Source organism: Choloepus didactylus, chromosome 13 (genome assembly GCF_015220235.1).
Source record: "Choloepus didactylus isolate mChoDid1 chromosome 13, mChoDid1.pri, whole genome shotgun sequence".
NCBI classification, from domain to species: Eukaryota; Metazoa; Chordata; class Mammalia; order Pilosa; family Megalonychidae; genus Choloepus; species Choloepus didactylus.
Window position 1 is genome coordinate 685,789 of NC_051319.1, and position 22,800 is coordinate 708,588.

General features: G+C 37.9%; 1 protein-coding gene across 1 annotated transcript in view; it reads left to right on the forward strand.

Annotated features, from left to right (window-relative positions):
• CWC27 (CWC27 spliceosome associated cyclophilin) overlaps positions 1-22,800 on the forward strand; it is a 360,484-nt gene that overhangs the window by 2,968 nt on the left and 334,716 nt on the right. Inside the window, exon 2 of the mRNA XM_037800954.1 lies at positions 12,350-12,446. Coding sequence (XP_037656882.1) covers positions 12,350-12,446 — 97 coding nt within the window. The remainder of the gene's footprint in view (positions 1-12,349; positions 12,447-22,800) is intronic.

Here is a 22,800-nt window from a genome sequence, read left to right on the forward strand (position 1 = left end):
GGGATAATCCACTGAAGATGAAATGTCCACATATTCTGATGATTTATTCTGAATGATATATTAACATATATATGTTCTTAAGAAACATGTTATTATTGTAGTATTGTCTTATTTGGGAGCTTTAAGATAAGGAGCCACTGAGGGCTGACAAAATACTTTTGGCCAAGGGGAATATATAGCCAAAGGAGGCAGATCCATGTACCTTCTTTGCTCAGTAGCATATCAGTGAAAAGATTAAGAAATCCTGGTAGACAATGTGGCCAAACCATTTATGCTTTTGCTAGGTGTAAGTTCCCTGTGGCAAAAAATAACAACAAAAGAAATTGTGTAAGAAAAATAATTACAACAATAATAGTTACCTTTTTCTGAGGATTTATTATTCTGTCAGGTGCTATTCTAAGCAGTCTATACATAGGGAGAAAGTCTACATACTTCTATTTGTATTTATTTTCTCTTCTGTTTGTTTAAATTTGGTATTTTTAACATGCAAAAGAAGATACAAGTACAGTCATTCATTCAGTAGCTGTGTATATCATGACGAAATTTTTCCTAATGCCTAGCTAAATGGATTTACAGACTGTGGTATCTAGATTAAATAAACCGGCCCTTAAAATTTTATATTGAATATAATATTAATCATGTAAACAAAAGGAAACAGTAAGAAAATGGTAGCACTGACACCTCAACACGGGAAGTCTCAAAAAATTAGAAATTATCACGAAAACTATTTAAATATGGATTTCTGTTTATTACTATTTTTAACTGTCAACTTGTCTTAGGTTTATATTATGCCTTGAATATGTATCAGTAAGAGTATAAAACCATCATGATTTTTAAGACATTTAGAAACTAAGCATCTTCAGGAGGATGGATCCCTTCAATTTAAAAGCAACATTATCTGAAGTGAAAGAAACCAGACACAAAAGACCACATCTTGTATTATTACATTTATATGAAATGTCCAGAATAGGCGAATCATAGAGACAGAAAGTAGATTAGTGATTACCAGGGAGCAGAGGTAGGGAAAAATGGGGGGTGACTGCTAATGGGTACAGGGCTTTTTTTTGCTGTGATGACATGTTCTGGAATTAGATAGTGGTAGTGATTGCACAACTCTGAATATACTAAAAACCACTGAACTGTAGTCTTTAAAAGGGGTGAATTTTTTTTTTTTTTTTTTTGTTATACAGGAAATGTCCATACATATTTATTGGAACATAACCATTCTCATTTATTTACATATTGCCAATGCCTTTTGCACTACGACAGTAGTTGATTACGTGTGACAGAGATGTAAAGCCTAAAATATTTACTATCTAATTCTTTACAGAAAAAGTTTGCGAACTCCTGGTTTAGAATAATGAATAGTAGAGTTTATGGGGACGTTTTTATAAATTTAGGTATATGAAATATGGAAGGCTGTGTTTTATGTATACCGAGTTCTCTAAATGAACATCTTCTAATAATTTCCATTCGTTTGTCCCTGTTGATTCTATTCTGCCTCTCTTTTATATGATAAAAGATAAATGTTTTATTTTAATTTCAGTTAATTTTATTCCTTTTTCTCATTGATCATTAGCTGTTATAGGATATATTGTGAAAGGAAGCATGTGGGTTTGGAAACTATTTCTTTTTTTTTTGTAGAATAAACAGAAATCTGGAGTAATTTGTATTTTTCCCATATTCTTAGTTAATAGAAAAACTACTACATATTTAAAGTTTGTTCTGATACTGTCTTTTTAAAAAGCAGTTATTCCAAATGATCAAGTAACAGAATAGTATTTTTATTGGATTTAGTTGACCCAATGAATCAATAATTGATTTTTTTTCTTGACAGTAGTAGAGCAAATATTAGAATACCTTTGATTTGAACACAGTTACCAATTTAATTTTAAATAATTCTAAATATCTCTTATGTGTTCCATTTGGGAGTTTTCTTCTTGGATTTATTTTCAATTCTATGAATAATTTTGAAGATGAATTTAGTTCTTTTTTAACTTTTATAGTTTGGGTGAAGTAAGAACAATAGCAAACAAGAGCGAGGATAATGGAATTATTGCTGCCATGTGTTCAAAGTTATCTAAAACTTTAAAATATGCAGATACCTCTGAGGTGCTAAGCATGTCCTTTTCTTTGTAATTTTTAGTTTTAGTTGTAATATAGAAATTTATTTTCTTTTTTTTATTTGTGTTTTTTTATTTTTTATTTATTTATTTATTTTTTAAATCTTCATTTTATTGAGATATATTCACATACCACGCAGTCATACAAAACAAATCATACTTTCGATTGTTTACAGTACCATTACATAGTGGTACATTCATCACCCAAATCAATCCCTGACACCTTCATTAGCACACACACAAAAATAACGAGAATCATAATTAGAGTGAAAAAGAGCAATTGAAATAAAAAAGAACACTGGGTACCTTTGTCTGTTTGTTTCCTTCCCCTATTTTTCTACTCATCCATCCATAAACTAGACAAAGTGGAGTGTGGTCCTTATGGCTTTCCCAATCCCATTGTTACCCCTCATAAGCTACATTTTTATACAACTGTCTTCGAGATTCATGGGTTCTGGGTTGTAGTTTGATAGTTTCAGGTATCCACCACCAGCTACCCCAATTCTTCAGATCCTAAAAAGGGTTGTCTAAAGTGTGCATAAGAGTGCCCACCAGAGTGACCTCTCGGCTCCTTTTGGAATCTCTCTGCCACTGAAGCTTATTTCATTTCCTTTCACATCCCCCTTTTGGTCAAGAAGATGTTCTCCGTCCCACGATGCCAGGTCTGCATTCCTCCCCGGGAGTCATATACCACGTTGCCAGGGAGATTCACTCCCCTGGGTGTCTGATCCCACGTAGGGGGGAGGGCAGTGATTTCACCTTTCAAGTTGGCTTAGCCAGAGAGAGAGGGCCACATCTGAGCAACAAAGAGGCATTCGGGAGGAGGCTCTTAGGCACACCCATAGGGAGGCCTAGCCTCTCCTTTGCAGCAACCGTCTTCCCAAGGGTAAAACCTGTGGTAGAGGGCTCAACCCATCAAACCACCAGTCCCCTATGTCTGTGGTCATATTAGCAACCATGGAGGTGGGGTAGTCGAATACCCCTGCATTCTCCACAGGCTCCTCAAGGGGGCACTACATCTTTTTTTTTTTTTTTAACTTTCCCTTCTTTTTTAAATCAACTGTATGAAAAAAAAGTTAAAAAGAAAAAAACATACAATAAAAGAACATTTCAAAGAGACCATAACAAGGGAGTAAGAAAAAGACAACTAACCTAAGATAACTGCTTAACTTCCAACATGTTCCTACTTTACCCCAAGAAAGTTACCTAATATAGCAACATTTCTGTGAACTTGCTCCTACTATATCCATCAGAAATTAACAGACTATAGTCATTCCTGGGCATCCCCAGAACGTTAAATAGCTTATCTGTTCTTCTTGGATTATTGTTCCCCCTTCCTTAATTGCTCTCTATTGCTAGTTCCCCTACATTCTACATTATAAACCATTTGTTTTACATTTTTCAAAGTTCACAATAGTGGTAGCATATAATATTTCTCTTTTTGTGCCTGGCTTATTTCGCTCAGCATTATGTCTTCAAGGTTCATCCATGTTGTCATATGTTTCACGAGATCGTTCCTTCTTACTGCCGCGTAGTATTCCATCGTGTGTATATACCACATTTTATTTATCCACTCATCTGTTGAAGGACATTTGGGTTGTTTCCATCTCTTGGCAATTGTGAATAATGCTGCTGTGAACATTGGCGTGCAGGTATCTGTTCGTGTCACTGCTTTCCGATCTTCCGGGTATATACCGAGAAGTGCAATCGCTGGATCGAATGGTAACTGTATATCTAGTTTTCTAAGGAACTGCCAGACTGACTTCCAGAGTGGCTGAACCATTATACAGTCCCACCAACAATGAATAAGAGTTCCAATTTCTCCACATCCCCTCCAGCATTTGTAGTTTCCTGTTTGTTTAATGGCAGCCATTCTAACCGGTGTTAGATGGTATCTCATTGTGGTCTTAATTTGTATCTCTCTAATAGCTAGTGAAGCTGAACATTTTTTCATGTGTTTCTTGGCCATTTGTATTTCCTCTTCAGAGAACTGTCTTTTCATATCTTTTGCCCATTTTATAATTGGGCCATCTGTACTATTGTCATTGAGTTGTAGGATTTCTTTATATATGCAAGATATCAGTCTTTTGTCAGATACATGGTTTCCAAAAATTTTTTCCCATTGAGTTGGCTGCCTCTTTACCTTTTTGAGAAATTCCTTTGAGGTGCAGAAACTTCTAAGCTTGAGGAATTCCCATTTATCTATTTTCTCTTTTGTTGCTTGTGCTTTGGGTGTAAAGTCTAGGAAGTGGCCGCCTAATACAAGGTCTTGAAGATGTTTTCCTACATTATCTTCTAGGAGTTTTATGGTACTTTCTTTTATATTGAGATCTTTGGTCCATTTTGAATTAATTTTTGTGTAGGGGGTGAGGTAGGGGTCCTCTTTCATTCTTTTGGATATGGATATCCAACTCTCCCAGCCCCATTTTTTGAAAAGACCATTATGACTCAGTTCAGTGACTTTGGGGGCCTTATCAAAGATCAGTCGGCCATAGTTCTGAGGGTCTATCTCTGAATTCTCAATTCGATTCCATTGATCTAAATGTCTATCTTTGTGCCAGTACCATGCTGTTTTGGCAACTGTGGATTTATAATAAGCTTCAAAGTCAGGGAGTGTAAGTCCTCCCACTTCGTTTTTCTTTTTTAGAGTGTCTTTAGCAATTCAAGGCATCTTCCCTTTCCAAATAAATTTGATAACTAGCTTTTCCAAGTCTGCAAAGTAGGTTGTTGGAATTTTGATTGGGATTGCATTGAATCTGTAGATGAGTTTGGGTAGAATTGACATCTTAATGACATTTAGTCTTCCTATCCATGAACATGGAATATTTTTCCATCTTTTAAGGTCCCCTTCTATTTCTTTTAGAAGAGTTATGTAGTTTTCTTTGTATAGGTCTTTTACATCTTTGGTTAAGTTTATTCCTAGGTACTTGATTTTTTTAGTTGCTATTGAAAATGGTATCTTTTTCTTGAGTGTCTCCTCAGTTTGTTCATTTCTAGCATATAGAAACATTACTGACTTATGTGCATTAATCTTGTGTCCCGCTACTTTGCTGAATTTGTTTATTAGCTCTAGCAGCTGTATCGTCAATTTCTCAGGGTTTTCTAGATATAAGATCATATCATCTGCAAACAATGACAGTTTTACTTCTTCTTTTCCAATTTGGATGCCTTTATTTCTTTGTCTTGCCGGATTGCCCTGGCTAGCACTTCCAGCACAATGTTGAATAACAGTGGTGACAGCGGGCATCCTTGTGTTGTTCCTGATCTTAGAGGGAAGGCTTTCAGTCTCTCACCATTGAGTACTATGCTGGCTGTGGGTTTTTCATATATGCTCTTTATCATATTGAGGAAGTTTCCTTCAATTCCTACCTTTTGAAGTGTTTTTATCAAAAACGGATGTTGGATTTTGTCAAATGCTTTTTCAGCATCTATTGAGATGATCATTTGATTTTTCCGTTTCCAATTTTTAATGGGTTGTAATACATTGATTGATTTTCTTATGTTGAACCATCCTTGCATGCCTGGAATAAACCCCACTTGGTCATGGTGTATGATTTTTTTAATGTGTCTTTGGATTTGATTTGCAAGTATTTTGTTGAGGATTTTTGCATCTATGTTCATTAGGGAGATTGGCTGGTAGTTTTCCTTTTTTGTAGCATCTTTGCCTGGTTTTCGTATTAGATTGATGTTAGCTTCATAAAATGAGTTTGGTAGTGTTACATTTTCTTCAATGTTTTGAAAGAGTTTGAGTAAGATTGGTGTCAGTTCTTTCTGGAAAGTTTGGTAGAATTCCCCTGTGAAGCCATCTGGCCCTGGGCATTTATTTGTGGGAAGATTTTTGATGACTGATTGGATCTCTTTGCTTGTGATGGGTTGGTTGAGGTCTTTTATTTCTTCTCTGGTCAGTCTAGGTTGTTCATATGTTTCCAGGAAATTGTCCATTTCCTCTACATTATCCAGTTTGTTGCCATACAGTTGTTCATAGTATCCTCTTATAATTTTTTTAATTTCTTCAGGATCTGCAGTTACGTCACCTTTTTCATTCATTATTTTGTTTATATGGGTCTTCTCTCTTTTTGATTTTGTCAGTCTAGCTAGGGGCTTGTCAATCTTGTTGATCTTCTCAAAGAACCAACTTTTGGTGATATTTATCCTCTCTATTGTTTTTTTGTTCTCTATGTCATTTATTTCTGCTTTAATCCTTGTTATTTCTTTTCTTCTAGTTGGTTTAGGATTGGTTTGTTGTTCATTTTCTAGCTTCTTCAGTTGATCCATTAGTTCTTTGATTTTGGCTCTTTCTTCCTTTTTAATATATGCATTTAGTGCTATAAATTTCCCCCTTAGCACTGCTTTTGCTGCATCCCATAGGTTTTGGTATGTTGTGTTCTCATTTTCATTCGTCTCTATATATTTAGCAATTTCTCTTGCTATTTATTCTTTAACCCACTGATTGTTTAGGAGTGTGTTGTTTAACCTCCAGGTATTTGTGAATTTTCTAAGTCTCTGATGGTTATTGACTTCTAATTGTATTCCATTGTGGTCAGAGAATGTGCTTTGAATTATTTCAATCTTTTTAAATTTATTGAGGCTTGTTTTATGTCCCAGCATATGATCTATTCTGGAGAAAGTTCCATGAGCACTAGAAAAGTATGTGTATCCTGGTGATCTGGGATGTAATGTCCTGTATATGTCTGTTAAATCTAATTCATTTATCAGATTGTTTAGGTTTTCAATTTCCTTATTGGTCTTCTGTCTGGTTGATCTATCTATAGGAGAGAGTGATGTGTTGAAGTCTCCCACAATTATTGTGGAAACATCAATTGCTTCCTTTAGTTTTGCCAGTGTTTCTCTCATGTATTTTGTGGCACCTTGATTGGGTGCATAGACATTTACGATTGTTATTTCTTCTTGCTGAATTGCCCCTTTTATTAGTATGTAGTGGCCATCTTTGTCTCTCAAAACATCCCTGCATTTGAAGTCTATTTTATCTGAGATTAATATTGCTACACCTGCTTTCTTTTGGCTGTAGCTTGCATGAAATATTTTTTTCCATCCTTTCACTTTCAGTTTCTTTGTGTCCCTGTGTCTAAGATGAGTCTCTTGTATGCAACATATTGATGGTTCATTTTTTTTGATCCATTCTGCGAACCTATATCTTTTAATTGGGGAGTTTAATCCATTTACATTCAATGTTGTAATCGTGAAGGCATTTCTTGAATCAGCCATCTTATCCTTTGGTTTATGTTTGTCATATTTTTCCCCTCTGTCTATTAATATCCTTTATTGTACCCATACCGAATCTCTTTAGTACTGAACCTTTCTCCAAGTCTCTCTGTCCTTTCTTTGTTTCTCTGTCTGTAGGGCTCCCTTGAGTATCTCCAGTAGGGCAGGTCTCTTGTTAGCAAATTCTCTCAGCATTTGTTTGTCTGTGAAAAATTTAAGCTCTCCCTCAAATTTGAAGGAGAGCTTTGCTGGATAAAGTATTCTTGGCTGGAAATTTTTCTCACTCAGAATTTTAAATATATCGTGCCACTGCCTTCTGGCCTCCATGGTGGCTGCTGAGTAGTCACTACTTAGTCTTATGCTGTTTCCTTTGTATGTGGTGAATTGCTTTTCTCTTGCTGCTTTCAGAACTTGCTCCTTCTCTTCTGTGTTTGACAGTGTGATCAGAATATGTGTCGGAGTGGGTTTATTTGGATTTATTCTATTTGGATTTCGCTGAGCATTTATGATTTGTGTATTTATGTTGTTTAGAAGATTTGGGAAGTTTTCCCCAACAATTTCTTTGAATACTCTTCCTAGACCTTTACCCTTTTCTTCCCCTTCTGGGACACCAATGAGTCTTATATTCGGACGTTTCGTATTATCTATGATATCCCTGAGGTCCATTTCGATTTTTTCAATTTTTTCCCCATTCTTTCTTTTATGCTTTCATTTTCCATTCTGTCATCTTCCAGGTCACTGATTCGTTGTTCAACTTCGTCTAGTCTTGTACTATGAGTGTTCAGAATCTTTTTAATTTGGTCAACAGTTTCTTTAATTTCCATAAGATCATCCATTTTTTTATTTAGTCTTGCAATGTCTTCTTTATGCTCTTCTAGAGTCTTCTTGATTTCCTTTGTCTCCCGTACTATGGTCTCATTGTTCATCTTTAGTTCTTTGAGTAGCTGCTCTAGGTGCTGTGTCTCTTCTGATCTTTTGATTTGGGTGCTTGGGCTTGGGTTATCCATATCATCTGGTTTTTTCATATGCTTTATAATTTTGTGTTGTTTTTGGCCTCGTGGCATTTGCTGAACTTGATAAGGTTCTTTTAGGATTTGTAGACCAATTGAAGTCCGTATCTCTAATTTATCAGATCTACAGCTTCGTGGAGTACACTTTCTCTAACTAACCAGCAGGTGGCGTCCACGAGCCACCTGTTCTCCACAAGCCAGTTCTCCCCTGCTTAGCCTTTTTGGTGAGTGGGGGAGTGAGTCTTGTGGGGTCCAATTGGTGTACCAAGCTTGCGTGTGTAGTTGGTGTTGCCTGCCCTATATATGGGGCGTGTTTCTGGGCACTCAGGGGGGGGGGTGGCTCTAACAATCAAATCTCCCTGGTGATCCTAGAGTTTTAAAGCTGCTGCAATAGTCTAATCCTTCAGTTCAGTCCTGCCACAGTTTGTCTCTGCCACTGACCCACAAGTCCTTGGTATTGGCGTATGGCTCCTGAGACTTGCAAGTGGTCCCCTCTTCCAGGCCGTGCACCCCGGGTCCTCTGTTGAGGGATGACTGTGCTATGTCACAGGTGAGTGCCGTCTCCCCAGGGCAGTTCTGGGCTGCTGTGCTGTGTAGGGAGGCTCCCAGTCTGCTGAAATGATGGCTGAATGGGGCTTTGTTAATTCACACTGCTCTACCTTCCCAACTCTGGGACAATCAGCTGAGGTTGCAGGGAAGGCTAATGTCCACGCCCAGTTTTGTGGTGTGTGCCTGTTATTTGAAGCACTTCCGTCACACTGGGTTGTCTGGGGCAGTTCTGGGCTATGGGGCTGGCGATGGGCAGGAGTGTTTCCTGTCCACCAGGATGATGGCTGTGAGCGGACACCCCCCTTTTCTTCGGAAGTTGTGGTGTTTAGTGAATTTTCTCAACCACTGGATTATTGCCTTTAGTCTCAGAGCTCTCCTAGTTCTGCTCTTGACTTGACCTGCCCAAATTGCAAGTCTTTGAAGCTTTTTGTATTGGGCTTCTTAGAGTAATTGTTTTAGAAAAAGAAAAAAGGATTAAAAAAAAAAAAAAAAGGGCCCTCCTCAGAGATCTAATGGGTTATTGAAATGCTAAGAGACAAAGCAACCAGGGCCATTAAGGAAAGCTCCACAGGGCAGAGAGATCAGCTTTTCTTCGGGATTTGCATATGCGCCTCAGGGCCTGAGCTCGGGCCTGAGCTCTGCCCTTCCCCTTTCTGTGTTCACCAGAACTCCAAAAATCCTCCGCTTTTATTTTGGAGTTTCTTGTGTTGTTTTTTTTCTATGCCTGTCTCCTCTCTGCTGGGCTGGCTGCTCTCGGATTCTCTGGTGTCTGGTCTCAGTCTATCTATGTTTGGAGTTTGGATCAGTAGAATGAGTTTCCGATAAGGGCTGCCACTGTAGTTCTCCCTTCTCCTTCCCGGAGCTGACAGCCCCTCCTCCTACGGGACTGAGCCTGGCAGGGAGCGGCGCGGGTCCCCTGGCCGCAGAAACTTACAGATTTCGCTGATCTCAGCAGTTCCACGTTTTCATGAGTGTTGTATGAAGTATGCCCAAAGTCAGATTGCTCTGTGGTGTCCAGTCCACGCAGTTCCTGGCTTTCTCCCTACTTTCCTGGAGGAGTAACTAAAACATACAGCTCACCAGTCTGCCATCTTGCCCCGCCTCCCAAGGGGTGAATTTTATAGTTTGTGGATTATATATCAATAAAGCTGTTACTGTACCATTAATAAATAAAGTTAAGAATCATTAAAACAGTTTTTAATGTAATCTTTAAAATTCATATTTTGTGTGACTTTTATAATATACATTCTAGGGTGATACAGTAGTACTCATGTATTTACACTTACTGGGTGTGCGCACTCCAAGCCCTTAGCACATCTCCCACCCCTCACCCCCACCCCCAGGGTTTTTTTTCTTTTTTTGCTGTTAGGGGTGCATTATCACAAAAAGTTTGGAGGCCGTTGCTTTAGGGTTAAGGAATAGAAGACCTGTCAACAACAGCAGTGCTTTATTTCAGATATAGAAAGGGATAATGAAGTAGGACAGGACAGGGACTTTTAGGTGTACTGTAAGATTGGGATGTACATCAGCCCTCATGGAAAATCAGAAGAGATTATACAGTGTTGTTCTGTATGCAGTCTGAATTGGAGGGAGTTAAATTAGCCTGTCAGTTTGCATCCCAAATGTATATTTCCTGAGAGTGAGGATTCAACTGGGTCGGTTTGTTACCATCCAATACGAAGTATCTCTTATAGGCATTGTTTCTTGCCAAGCCAAGTTAGAAAGCCTTGTTAACATGTAGCCAATGTATATTTGCCTTTGACTTAAGCACTGATTCATTTTGGAGTTAGTTGTAGCCAGGGTAGCCCCTGGAGCTTGGGATTTCTTTTGAGATATATGGCAGGGCCCTAGGGTTTGATGGACTTTTTTCCTGTGTAGTAAGGGATTTTATGGAGAATCAGTTTTGGAGTCAGTGTGATGGCATGGAAGAAGCATGGGCTTTGTAGTCAGACAGCCTTTGGCTCAAGTCAGTCACTGTGTCATCTTGGATAAATTTATTTTATCAGAGCCTCTGTTTCTTCATAAGTAAAGTGGGAGTAATGATAACTTCTTTATAGGTGAGGATTAAATGGGATACAATATGTAAAGTGCCTGCCTCAAAAGGTGACACATGGAAAACTTTCAATAAATGTTACCTTCTTTTTGTAGAGGAAGTGTAATGAATTGAGAAAACCATGCATTTTTGCATTTCTAGTTCTTTTATAGTTTTTTTAGGGTCAAAGAAAACCGTTTTAAATCATTTAAAAAGTTACCACAATATATTTTTATTCTCATGTTTGTTGAAATGGAGTTGTAGAACTATGCAACCAGTAAAACCTAAAAAGATACAATAAATTCATCAGTGCTATAAAAATTTATGGCAGTATTATCTGGGCTTCAGAAAAAAGAAACAGAAAGGCAATGGGTTGTAGGAAAAGCATAATAGTTGGGGAAGGAGGGAAGAGAAGTGTTGTTCCTATTTGCTATTAGTAAGCTCTCTGACTCTGGGCAGTTTACCTCTTTGGGCCATCCATAAAATGTGGGGGCTTAATTAATGATTTTTAAGCTTCCTTCCAGTTCCAAAAAAAGTATATTTTTGGAAATCAGGTGAAGGAATTTTGGAAAATGGAAAGTGTAACATATCAATGATACTGATTTTCTATGAAAATCCATCTCATTTTAAAAAATATTCACACTGCATATCTTTGCAAGAATATTCTAAATGATTACAAATTATTGACACTGATCTACTTTGGTACACGGGGCAGGGGGTGGGGGAAAGGAGGAATAAAATTGGAGAATTTGGACTCTAGCTATGCCGCAGTGTTCAAATTTAGGGCCTAACATTCTTTTTGGTCATTTGTGTTATTAATAAGACAATTATAAGCTGTTTCCTCATGTGGGCTCCGAAGGAGTTAAAATTGTTAGAAGACTGCCTTTCTGAGCTGGGGAAAGGAGGCTCTGAAATTATTACATTTAATATAGATGGTGATTTTTAAGAAACAGAATGAGATGAAGAATATTGCTTAGTTAATTAGGAATGGAGTGATTGTAAATGAGAAAGTGTCTTATAGTATCACAATTACATAGGTTCATTGTTCTTTAATTTCTTAATTTGTCACACCAATTTTATTGAAAGTGATGCAGTGGGAAACTTTCTTAATTATAATAAGTTTGAGTTACTGGTTTTTAAATGAACAAGAATTTTTTTCTGTCATTAAAAAAAGGTATATGCCATTTTTCTCTTAAATCCTAAATTGTTTCTGAAAATGGTAAGTTGAAGATGTACATGTACAATAAGATTTGGTGAATATTTGAAATTTTGTTGAGTATAACAAACCAAAGTTCCTAAATTTTATTTTTAAACTGAAAATTCATTAGTGAATGTGACAAGGTGAACAGCCATTCAACTGATTATCAAGCAAAATGATAATATGATAAAATGATGTAATATTTTCTCTACAGGTTTTATTGAAAACTACAGCTGGAGATATTGACATAGAGTTATGGTCAAAAGAAGCCCCTAAAGCTTGCAGAAATTTCATTCAGCTTTGTTTGGAAGGTAATCATAACTCTTGAGATTTATTCTATAGGAGAAATTTTTTGTTAAATCAAAATAAAATGCAGTGTATTTTTTTCACAGCATTGAAGACTGTTATTAAATAGTGGTAATGACTATACGAGTTGATGTGAGTGATATGATATCAAGCTATGTGTCAGGAAATGGGGAGAGGAGATACAAATTTTCCCCTCAAATAAATCTATATACTTTTTTTAAAGAGATAACAATTTATTTAAATAAATAAATTTAAATAAAATTTAATTTTATTTAAATATTTCATAGTAGGGAAGGAACTGAAACTGTTGGAACTGTTGGTTAAAAAAATTGTAGCCATAATAATTTTTGAAATTATGTATATAACTGCTTATTGAACTATACATTATAAGTTAACACCTTTCTGCATATATGTTTTGCAGTAATGGAAATGGCTGAAGTTGTGGAACTGTGACCTATGACATTCTTTGAAATTTGCTCTAACAACTTGTTAAATTGTACTTTGAAAGTTGTTACTGTTATGTATATATGTTAAAGTTCACAATTAAAAAAATGCATTAAAATAATATTTAAATAAGTATTTAAATAATATCTACTTATTTTTAATTGAAATAACATGAATAATGTGGAAGGGACATTAAAAAAGTCAAACTATAGCAATAGTGATCTGAATGAGTGACTCTGTTTGCCTTTATTGTTTAAACCTTTCTGTACCTTTTTTCTACCAACACATGTATTTGTTTTAATGCAATTTTATTAAGATATATTTACACACCATACAATCATCCAAGTGTATAATCAGTTGCTCACAGTATCATCATATAGTTGTGCATTCATCACCACAATCAATTTTTTGAAATAAAAAAAATTCCAAGAAATAAAAATGAAAATAAGAATAAAAAGAAAAATAAAAGTACAAAAGAACACCCAAAACATCTCCTACTCCTTTTCTCCCCTTTTATTCATTTACTTTTTGTCCCCTTTTTTTCTACTCATCTGTCCATACAGAGAATAAAGGGAGTGTGAGCCACAGTGTTTTCACAATCACACAGTCAGACCATATAAGCTATATAGTTGTATAATTGTCTTCAAGAATCAAGGATACTGGATTGCAGTTCAACAGTTTCAGGTATTTTCTTCTAGCTAGTCTAATACACTAATAACTAAAAAGGGATATCTATAAAATGCACAGGAATAACCTCCAGAATGACCTCTTGAATCCATTTGAAATCTCTCAGCCACTGAAACTATTTTGTTTCATTTCTCTTCCCCCTTTTGCTCAGGAAACCCTCCTCAATCCCATGATGCTGGGTCCAGGCTCATCCTCAGGAGTCATGTCCCATGTTGCCAGGGAGATTTACACTCCTGGGAGTCATGCCCCATGTAGAGGGGGAGGGCAGTGAGTTTACCTGAGTGCTGGCTAAAAGAGAGAAGTCACAAATGAACAACAAAAAAGATTCTCTGGGGGTGACTCTTAGGCACAATTTTAAGTAGGCTTAGCCTCTCCTTTGTAGTAACATGCTTCATAAGGGCAAGCCCCAAGATCAAGGGTTTGACCTACTACAATGGTAGTCCCCAATGCTTGTGAGAATATCAGGAATTCCCCAGGTGGGGAAGTTTAATATTTACAATTTTTCCCCAGTTCCTCAAGGGGGCTTTGCAAATACATTGTTATTCTCTGCCCAAATTACTCTGGAAGTATCAGGGCTTCATGCTAACCTGTACAAACCAACCAGATCTTACCACCTATTCAAGGTTCCATGTAATTGTAGTTTTTGAATAAACTGACTATACAAGTTAAGTTATATAGTGTGCTACAGAAAATATACATTTTCTACCAAATAGACATTGCTTCCTTTGGTTTCCCATAGAAGTTGAAGTTTTGAAACACTTTGAACTATCTTTATTTTCCCTTTAGTCTAATTTACCTTAGTCCTAGCAAGTCCATTTTGTTCACATCTCTAATTAAAGTTTGATCTCTTTTTCAGCTGCTTTAACATTTGCTGTATAGGGTAATGGTGACATTAACAGGTGCCGAACTCTGTCTCTGAGTCTCAGGTTCACACAGATACCTGAAGTTCTAGGGACTGACCAGGTTATATACAAACAGCACATCATCTCAGAATTTAGAAAAAAAACATTACAACTCGTGAATAGATGTCACTGCTGAAAGAGCTTACAATCTAGGAACCTTTACCATAAGCCCCTGATAACCTATGTTCTCAGATTCAATTCTCAGAGTTTGCCCATTATGGTTAGTGCATATTAGTGAGGCATATTATAATGTTTATCTTTTTGATTCTGGCTTATTTCACTCAACATACTGTCTTAAGGTCCATTCACCATACCTTGCAACTTTATCTCTTCTTGCCGCTGCTCAATATTCCATTGAATGTGTACACCACAGTTTACCATTCCATTTATTGGTCGATGTACCCTTAGGTCACCTCCATCCATTGTGAGCTTTGAATACTGCCGCTGTAAACAACAATGTGCAATGTCCAGTCATGTCCCTGCTGTCAGTTCTGAGGATATACCCAATAACAGGGTTGCAGGACAATGTGGCAGTCCCATAGTTAACCACCACAGTGCCCTCTAGATGGACTGCGTCATTCTACTTCCCTACCAACAGTGAATAGGTGCATCCCTCTCTCCACATTTTCTCCAGCACTGTATCCCTCTGTTTATTTTTTAATCAGTTTTATTCACACACCATACAATCCATTCTAAGTAAAGAATCATTGATTCCTGGTATTGTCACATAGTTATACATTTACCTCTACTACCCATATGAGAACATTTCTATTTATTCTGCAAAGAAAGAGGAAAAGGAGAAAAACATGAAGAATAAAAATATAAAAGATAAAATAAAAGTAAAGTAAAAGACAATGAAAAGGTCAGACAACACCACCACCATCAAGAATCCCAAATCCCTCCCTTATAATTCCCTCTATAGACATTTAGCTTTAGTATATTAGCTTTGTTACAATTAATGGAAGCATCTTACAATGTTAACATTAACTATCGACTAGTTTGCATTGATTGTATTTTTTTCCCTTGTATCATCCAATTTTCAACACCTTTCAGTGTTGACATTCATTCATTCTCCCTCTTTTGAAAACATTCTTGTATTTGTAAATTTAATCACCATCATTGACCACTCTAGGTTTCACTAATGTCGGAAATAAAGTGGTACCTGTAAGGGAATAAACGCTCTCTCGGTTCTGGAGGAGAAAAGAATTTATTTACGATCTTGCAAGATGGGGCGTCCAGCCAAACACGCGGAAGGCTGGCGCGCCAGAGGAAGAGAATGGCGATGTTTAAATCTCCTACTCCTAATTCGCAAGTCCCTCCCCTGTTTCCCCATTGACTGGGTACTACAGAGGTTACAGCCTATCCGAGAACACTAACTAATTCATCTTTTGAGATTTTAATTTGTACAGCCAATCCCAGAGAGCCAACTAGCTCATTATTGAGATTTTGAACTGATTAGCCAATGCCCCCCCCAAATTTTTATTTTTTTGCTGTGAGTTCCCGCCTCTGATACTACCTCATGTCTCTTTACATCAGGCAGATTCTCTCTTCTCTTTGTCTGGGGCTTGTTTAAACTGGTTTTGCCTCCATTTCCCTTATTCCATGCTGTCTCTATGTGAAAACGAAACTTATTCCTTTCTTACAACTAAGTCATACAATCCCAGTCTTTATCTTCTGTCATTCTTTCTGGTGTCATACATGCCCCTAGCCTTCCTGTTTCAACTGTACTCACACTCATCTTTGTTCAGAGTACTTACAATATTGTGCTACCATCACACAGTATTATGCTATCCATTTCTGGAGCTATACAGTCAATCATGTTTACCCTTATGTACTCCTTCAGCATCAAATGCCCACTTTCTAATCTCTGTTTCCTGATAACCTGTGTTCTCAACTTTAACTCTCAAATGTCGCTCATTAATGTTAGCTCATATTAGTGAGTCCATAGAGTACCTGCCCTTTTGTTTCTGGCTAATTTTACTCAATGTAATGTCTATTGTCTACCGTTTTGACTTCTGGAATTTGTATATCATATCTTATTTTATTTTATTTTCCCTATTTTCTTTTTACTGTCACTGATAAGTCTTCATTTGTACTCTCTTCCCCAAACCTCTCTTTTGTCTTTTCCTATCTGCTTGTAGTGCTCCCTTTACTGTTTCTTTTAGAGCGGGTCTCTTTTTCACAGCCACTCTCAGTATCTATTTGTCTGAAAATATTTTAAACTCTCCTCATTTTTGAAGGACAGTTTTGCTGGATATAGAATTCTTGGTTGGCAGTTTTTCTCTTTCAGTATCTTAAATATATCATGCCACTGCCTTCTCGCCTCCATGGTTTCTACTGAGAAATCTACACATAGTCTTATCAAGCTTCCTTTGATGTGATTGATCTCTTTTCTCTTGCTGCTTTCAGACTTTTGTCTGTCTTTGACGTTTGATGATCTGATTATTAAGTGTCTTGGATAGGTCTATTAAGATCTGTTTTGTTTGCGGTATGCTTTGCTTTTTCGATCTGCAATTTTATGTCTTTCATAAGAGACGGGAAATTTTCAGTGATGATTTCCTCCATTATTGTTTCTGCCTCTTTCCCCTTCTCTTCTCCTTCTGGGACACTCAAGACATGTATATTCATGTGCTTCATGTTGTCATTCAATTCCCTGAGACCCTGCTCATATTTTTCCATTCTTTTCTCTATCTGTTCTTTTTTGTGTAGGATTTCTGGATCCTTTCTTCTGCCTCTTCAAATCTGCTGTTGTATATATCCATTGTGTTTTTTGTCTCTTCTATTGTGCCTTTCCTTCCCTTAAGTTCTGCCAATTGTTTTTTCAAACTTCCAGGTTCTTTCTTATGTTTGCCCAATGTCTTCTCTGTGTTCATCACCTATTTTGCCATATCATCCCTTAACTTGATTTGATTTTTTGAGTAGATTTAGCATATTTGTTTGAAGATCTTTAATTATTTGTTTCAACTTCTGTATTTCATTTGAAGTGTAAGTTTATTCCTTTGACTGGGCCATATCTTCATTTTTTTCTAGTGTGATTTGTACTTTTTTGTTGTCCAGGCATCTGGTTTCATTGATTACGCCAATCATATTTTCTCAGACCAGACAGGCCCAGATCTTTGAAAGGCGGTATCAAGTTTCCCTGAGGGTGAGACCCAGTCAGTTGTCAGACTTTCCTGTGAGGCCTCTAGATGCTGTGCTTTTCTGATCCTGCCCAGCATGTAGTATCAGCCCACTTCTCCTATCAGCCTGCAGCTCCCCACCAGCATAAAGAAGTGTGTTGCCTTCAATTCTAAATAGACTCTGTCCCTGCCAGGGGCTCAGTGTCATAAGCCATGCTTAAGCTGTTTCTGTTTTTCTTTCCCCCAGGCCCTAGGGTTTGAGTTTTCTGAGGGAGGGCAGCAACTTGCTTTGGGCCCCTCCTCCCCCTTTTCTTAGGGAAGATAAGCCCTTTAAGGATTTATCTCCTACCTTTGACTTTTTCCTTTGTCTCTCTAGCTATCTCAACTCCACCCTTGCCTGGCCAGGTCAGTGCTGACAGTTGAAGTTCCTTGAGGCTTTCTCTAATGAGCTACTTAGAATGAGAAGGGGGGAAAAAAAAAAGAAAAAAGAAAGTAATCCCCTTTTCAGAGCCTGTTACCTCCTGTAAGTTACCAGTCAAGATCCAGAGTTGGTTCCCAATTCTGTGTGCTCCTTTACTTGGCACACAGCCATTTTTCAGTATGCTGAGGTTAGCTGACTCCAAAAGCCTCTGTTTTTATTGATTTATGTATTTTTTTTTTCTGTCAGCCCTGCCTTGTCCCCTCTGGGAGCAACCTCCTGGTTCCTTTCCTGCTTGTTCCAGGTTTTTGTGTGCTCATAACTTGTATTCAGTAGTCTAAATCCATTAACTAAAACCACAGTTACAGCTTGGTTAAGCTACCTTCCGTTCCTCCTTGTAGACTGCTGATTTTTCCAAAGGGAAGAGTTTTAGCTCATCCTGCCGTGCTGGTGGGGGAGGGGCACCAGCTCTGCAGTTTGGGGAGCTTTACTTACAGTTCCTATGCTGAAATGTCAGCCATTCCACCCATTCCAGACTGGTGTATGGTGTGTATTCAGTCACAGATGACCCAAACAGTTGTTGCAGACTATTTCTTAGTTGTTCCTAGCTATATACTAGTTGCTCCGGAGGACTAACTAAAATCCACATCTACCTATACTGCCCTCTTGCCCTGCCTCTCTATACTTTTTTTTAAAATTTTATTTTGAAATAAATTCAAACTTACAGGAACAGTTTCAAAAAACAATGCAAATCCCATACACAGAACTCCAGCATACCCCAACCCCCTCCACCTATACCCAGATCTGCCGACTTTAACATCCTGTCACTCCACATATTTCTTTCTTTCCCTCCCTCCCTCCCTCCCTATCATCCATCATTGATTGCTCGGTCTTCCGAACATATGAGAGCAAGCTGCACACATCCTTGAACAAACAATATAGTTCACATATACATTTCTCATGAACAAGAACATTCATTTATGCAATCACATTAAGCACGGCTAAGAAGTTCAAGAAATTCAACATTGATACAAAGCTTATATTCTGTATTTCATTTTTTTTCTTATGTCCCAACTGTGTCCCTTTGAGCCTCCTTTCCTCCATCCTCAGATCCTATCCAGGATCATCCTTAGCATTTAATTGTCATTATATATTTAGACTATCTTTTTTTTTTTTCCAATTGTGGAAACATATATACAGCATAAATCTTCCCATTCCAACCCCTCCTAAACTTTCCATTAGTGGTATTAGTCACATTCACAGTGTTGCAATGCCATCACCTTCTCACCATCCATTACTAGAAATTTCCCCTCACCCCAAACAGAAACCCTACACTCATTTCTTATTAACTCCTCAGTGCCCCTTCCCCCACTTCTCATAACCCATACTTTACTTTTCATCTCTATGATCATATTCTCTGATACTTTCTTTGTGTTTACTGTGGTGCTTAAATTTAACATCTTCAATCTATAACAATCTTGTTTTCTGTGATACCAACTTAACTTCAATAGGACACATAAACTACGTTCCTATATTCCTCCATTCCCCCACCATTATGTAGTTCTTGTCAAAAATTACATATTTTACATTGAGTCCAAAACCACTGATTTATCATTACACTTTATGTCTTTTAGATCCTGTAGGAAGTAAATGGTGGATTTACAAATAAAAAATACAGTAGTATTGGTATTTATATTTACCATGTGATCTTTACTGGAAATCCTTATTTCTTCATGTGGTTTCAGTCAACTGTTTAGTGTTCCCTCCTTTCAGCCTACACAGTTCCCTTTAGCATTTCTTATAGGACTGATCTACTGGTGATGAAGTCCTTCAGCTTTTGAGTATCTGGGAATGTTTTCATCTCCCCCTCATTTGTGTTTGTGTTTGTGTTTGTGTTTGTGAATTTTCTAAATCTCTGATGGTTATTGACTACTGTTTGTATTCCATTGTGGTCAGAGAATGTGCTTTGAATAAATTCAATTTTTTTAAATTTATTGAGGCTTTTTTTATGTCCCAGCCTATGGTCTATTCTGGAGAAAGTTCCGTGATCACTAGAGAAGAATGTGTATCCTGGTGATTTGGAATGTAATGTTCTATATATGTCTGTTAAATTTCTCTATATCTCTCTTTCTTTTCTTTGTTTCTCCATCAGTAGGGCTCCCTTTAGTATCTGAAGTTGGGCAGGTCTTTTATTAGCAAAATCTCTCAGCATTTGTTTGTGAAAAATTTAAGCGCTCCCTCAAATTTGAAGGAGAATATTGCTGATTAAAGTATTCTTAGTTGGAAATTTTTCTCTCTCAGAATTTTATATATGTCATGGCACTGCCTTCTTTCCTCCATGTTGGCCACTGAGTAGTCATTACTTAGTCTTATATTGTTTCCTTTGTATGTGGTGAATTGCTTTTCTCTTGCTGCTTTCAGAACTTGCTCCTTCTCTTCAGTATTTGAAGTCTGATCAGAATATGACTTGGAGTGGGTTTATTTGGATTTATTCTATTTGGAGTTCACTGGGCATTTATGCTCTGTGTATTTATATTGTGTAGAAGGTTTGGGAAGTTTTCCCCAACAATTTCTTTGAATACTCTTTCTAGACCTTTGCCCTTCTCTTCCCCTTCTGGGACACCAAGAGTCTTAAATTTGGACATTTTATTTCATCTATCATATCCCTGAGATCCATTTCAATTTTTTCCCCATTCTTTCTTTTGTTCTTTCATTTTCCATTCTGTGTTTCTCGAGGTTGCTGAGTCCTTGTTCAGCTTTCTCTAGTCTTGTACCGTGAGTATCCAGACTCTTTTTAATTTGGTCAGTAGTTTCTTTTATTTCCATAAGATCATCTATTTTTTTATTTACTCTTGCAAGTTCTTCTTTATGCTCTTCTAGGGTCTTCTTCATGTCCTTTATATCCTGTGCCATGCTCTTCTTCATGTCCTTTATATCCTGTGCCATGCTGTCATTGTTTGTCTTTAGTTCTTTGATTAATTGCTCCAAGTACTGTGTCTCCTGTCATCTTTTGATTTGGGTGTTTGGGTTTCGGTTATCCATATCATCTGTTTTTTTTCTTATGCTTTAAAATTTTCTGTTGTTTTTGGGCTCTTGGCATTTGCTTTACTTGCCAGGGTTCTTTTAGGATATGAAGGATTATTGAAACACCGATCTCTAATTTGTATATGCCACAGCTTGGTGGCATATACTTTCTCTAACTAACCAGCAGATGGCGTCCGTGAGTCACCTATTCCCCTCAAGTCACTTCTCCCCAACTTTGTCTTTGTGGTGTGTGGGGGTCTGATTCTTGTGGGGTTTAATTGGTGCACCAAGTTTGGGTGTGTTGTTTGTGCTGTCCGCCGTGAATGTGGGGCGTGTGTCTGAGTGGTTAGGGAGGCAGGGCCGCTTTAATAATCAGACCTCCCAGGTGTTCCTTGAGATTTAAGGCTGTTCGTTCTGGCCACAGATTGTCTCTGGTGCTGACCCACAAGTCCTTGGTATTGGCATATGGTCCCTGGGATTTCTGAGTGGGTCCCTCTTTCCAGCCATGCCCTTCTTAGGGCCTCTGCTGAGGGAAGGCTGTGCTACATCACAAGTGTGCACTGTCCCTCAAGGGAAGTTCTGGGCTGCTTGGCCACTGGGCCGTGCAGGGGCATTCGCAGCCTGCTGTTAGGATGGCTGAATGGTGTGTGTTAATTTCCCCCTTTTTGCACAGCTCCGCCTTTCCAGCTCCGGGACAATTAGCTGTGGGTGCACTGAAGGCTATTGTCCATGCCTGATATTGTGGCTTGTGCTCGTGTTGCTGGAAACGCTTTGTGTAACACTGGGTCCCTTGGTGCATCTGTGGGCTGTGGCGCCTGCTCTGGGAGAAGCATGCAGGAGCTGTTCCAAGCCTGCTGTGAAGATGCCTACAAGGGGCATGGTTTTTTTTCCCCTTTTGGCTAACCTCTACCTTCCTCACTCCGAGACAATTAGCAGTGGGTATACAAAAGGCTATCTTCCACACCAGATACTGAGGCGGTCACACATCCCATTCCTGCCGCGCTTCACTGTGTGGTTCTTGCTGCCACACCTGCAGCCACTTTTGGGTTTTAAAAAAACCTAGCCCACCTCCAAATGCCAACCCATGGTTTACCCATACCACAGCGTGGCCGCTGGACATTCAGCAGCCTCACTCACTGGTTTCAGAACGCGGACTCCCGGTTTCACCAGGTGTATGGTCCCTATGGATTTAGCAGACCTTGTCCAGCTGGTGAATTGCTGGAACGGGTGTTCTGGGTCACTTTCTGGCTTTTATCTAGTATTTTTCATGGAGGTGTTTTTTTGCCCTGTGTCTCATAGCCGCCATCTTAGGTTCTCCTCTATATACTTTTAATAGAGAAATTTATGTCACCAACCAATACTTAGATCTTTTTTAGTCTCCTTTGCCAGCTTTTACTTCTTTCTTTCATCCTTTACATATTGATATTCCCTAAGTTTGCCTATAGTTCTCCATTTTCTTCACTCTGCCATTGTTGCCTCCATGATTATCAAATTTAGAATCCGCACTATTTATTTTCTTCTTAGCTCCAATTTTACATCTCTAATTGCTTAGTGGACTTCTCTAACTGAACCTTCCACTGCCAGCTACAACTAAATCAGTGTAAAACCAAACGTCAGTTTTTTCTCCAGACTGCCTTGACTTTTACCTGCATGATTACAGTTATCTCTTACCTGATTTTCCTCTCTCTCATCTCTAATTTCTTTACTGTCTTATTTATTCATCTGGTATTTAAATTTTTAGACAACTTGACTTCCTTGCTTTCCA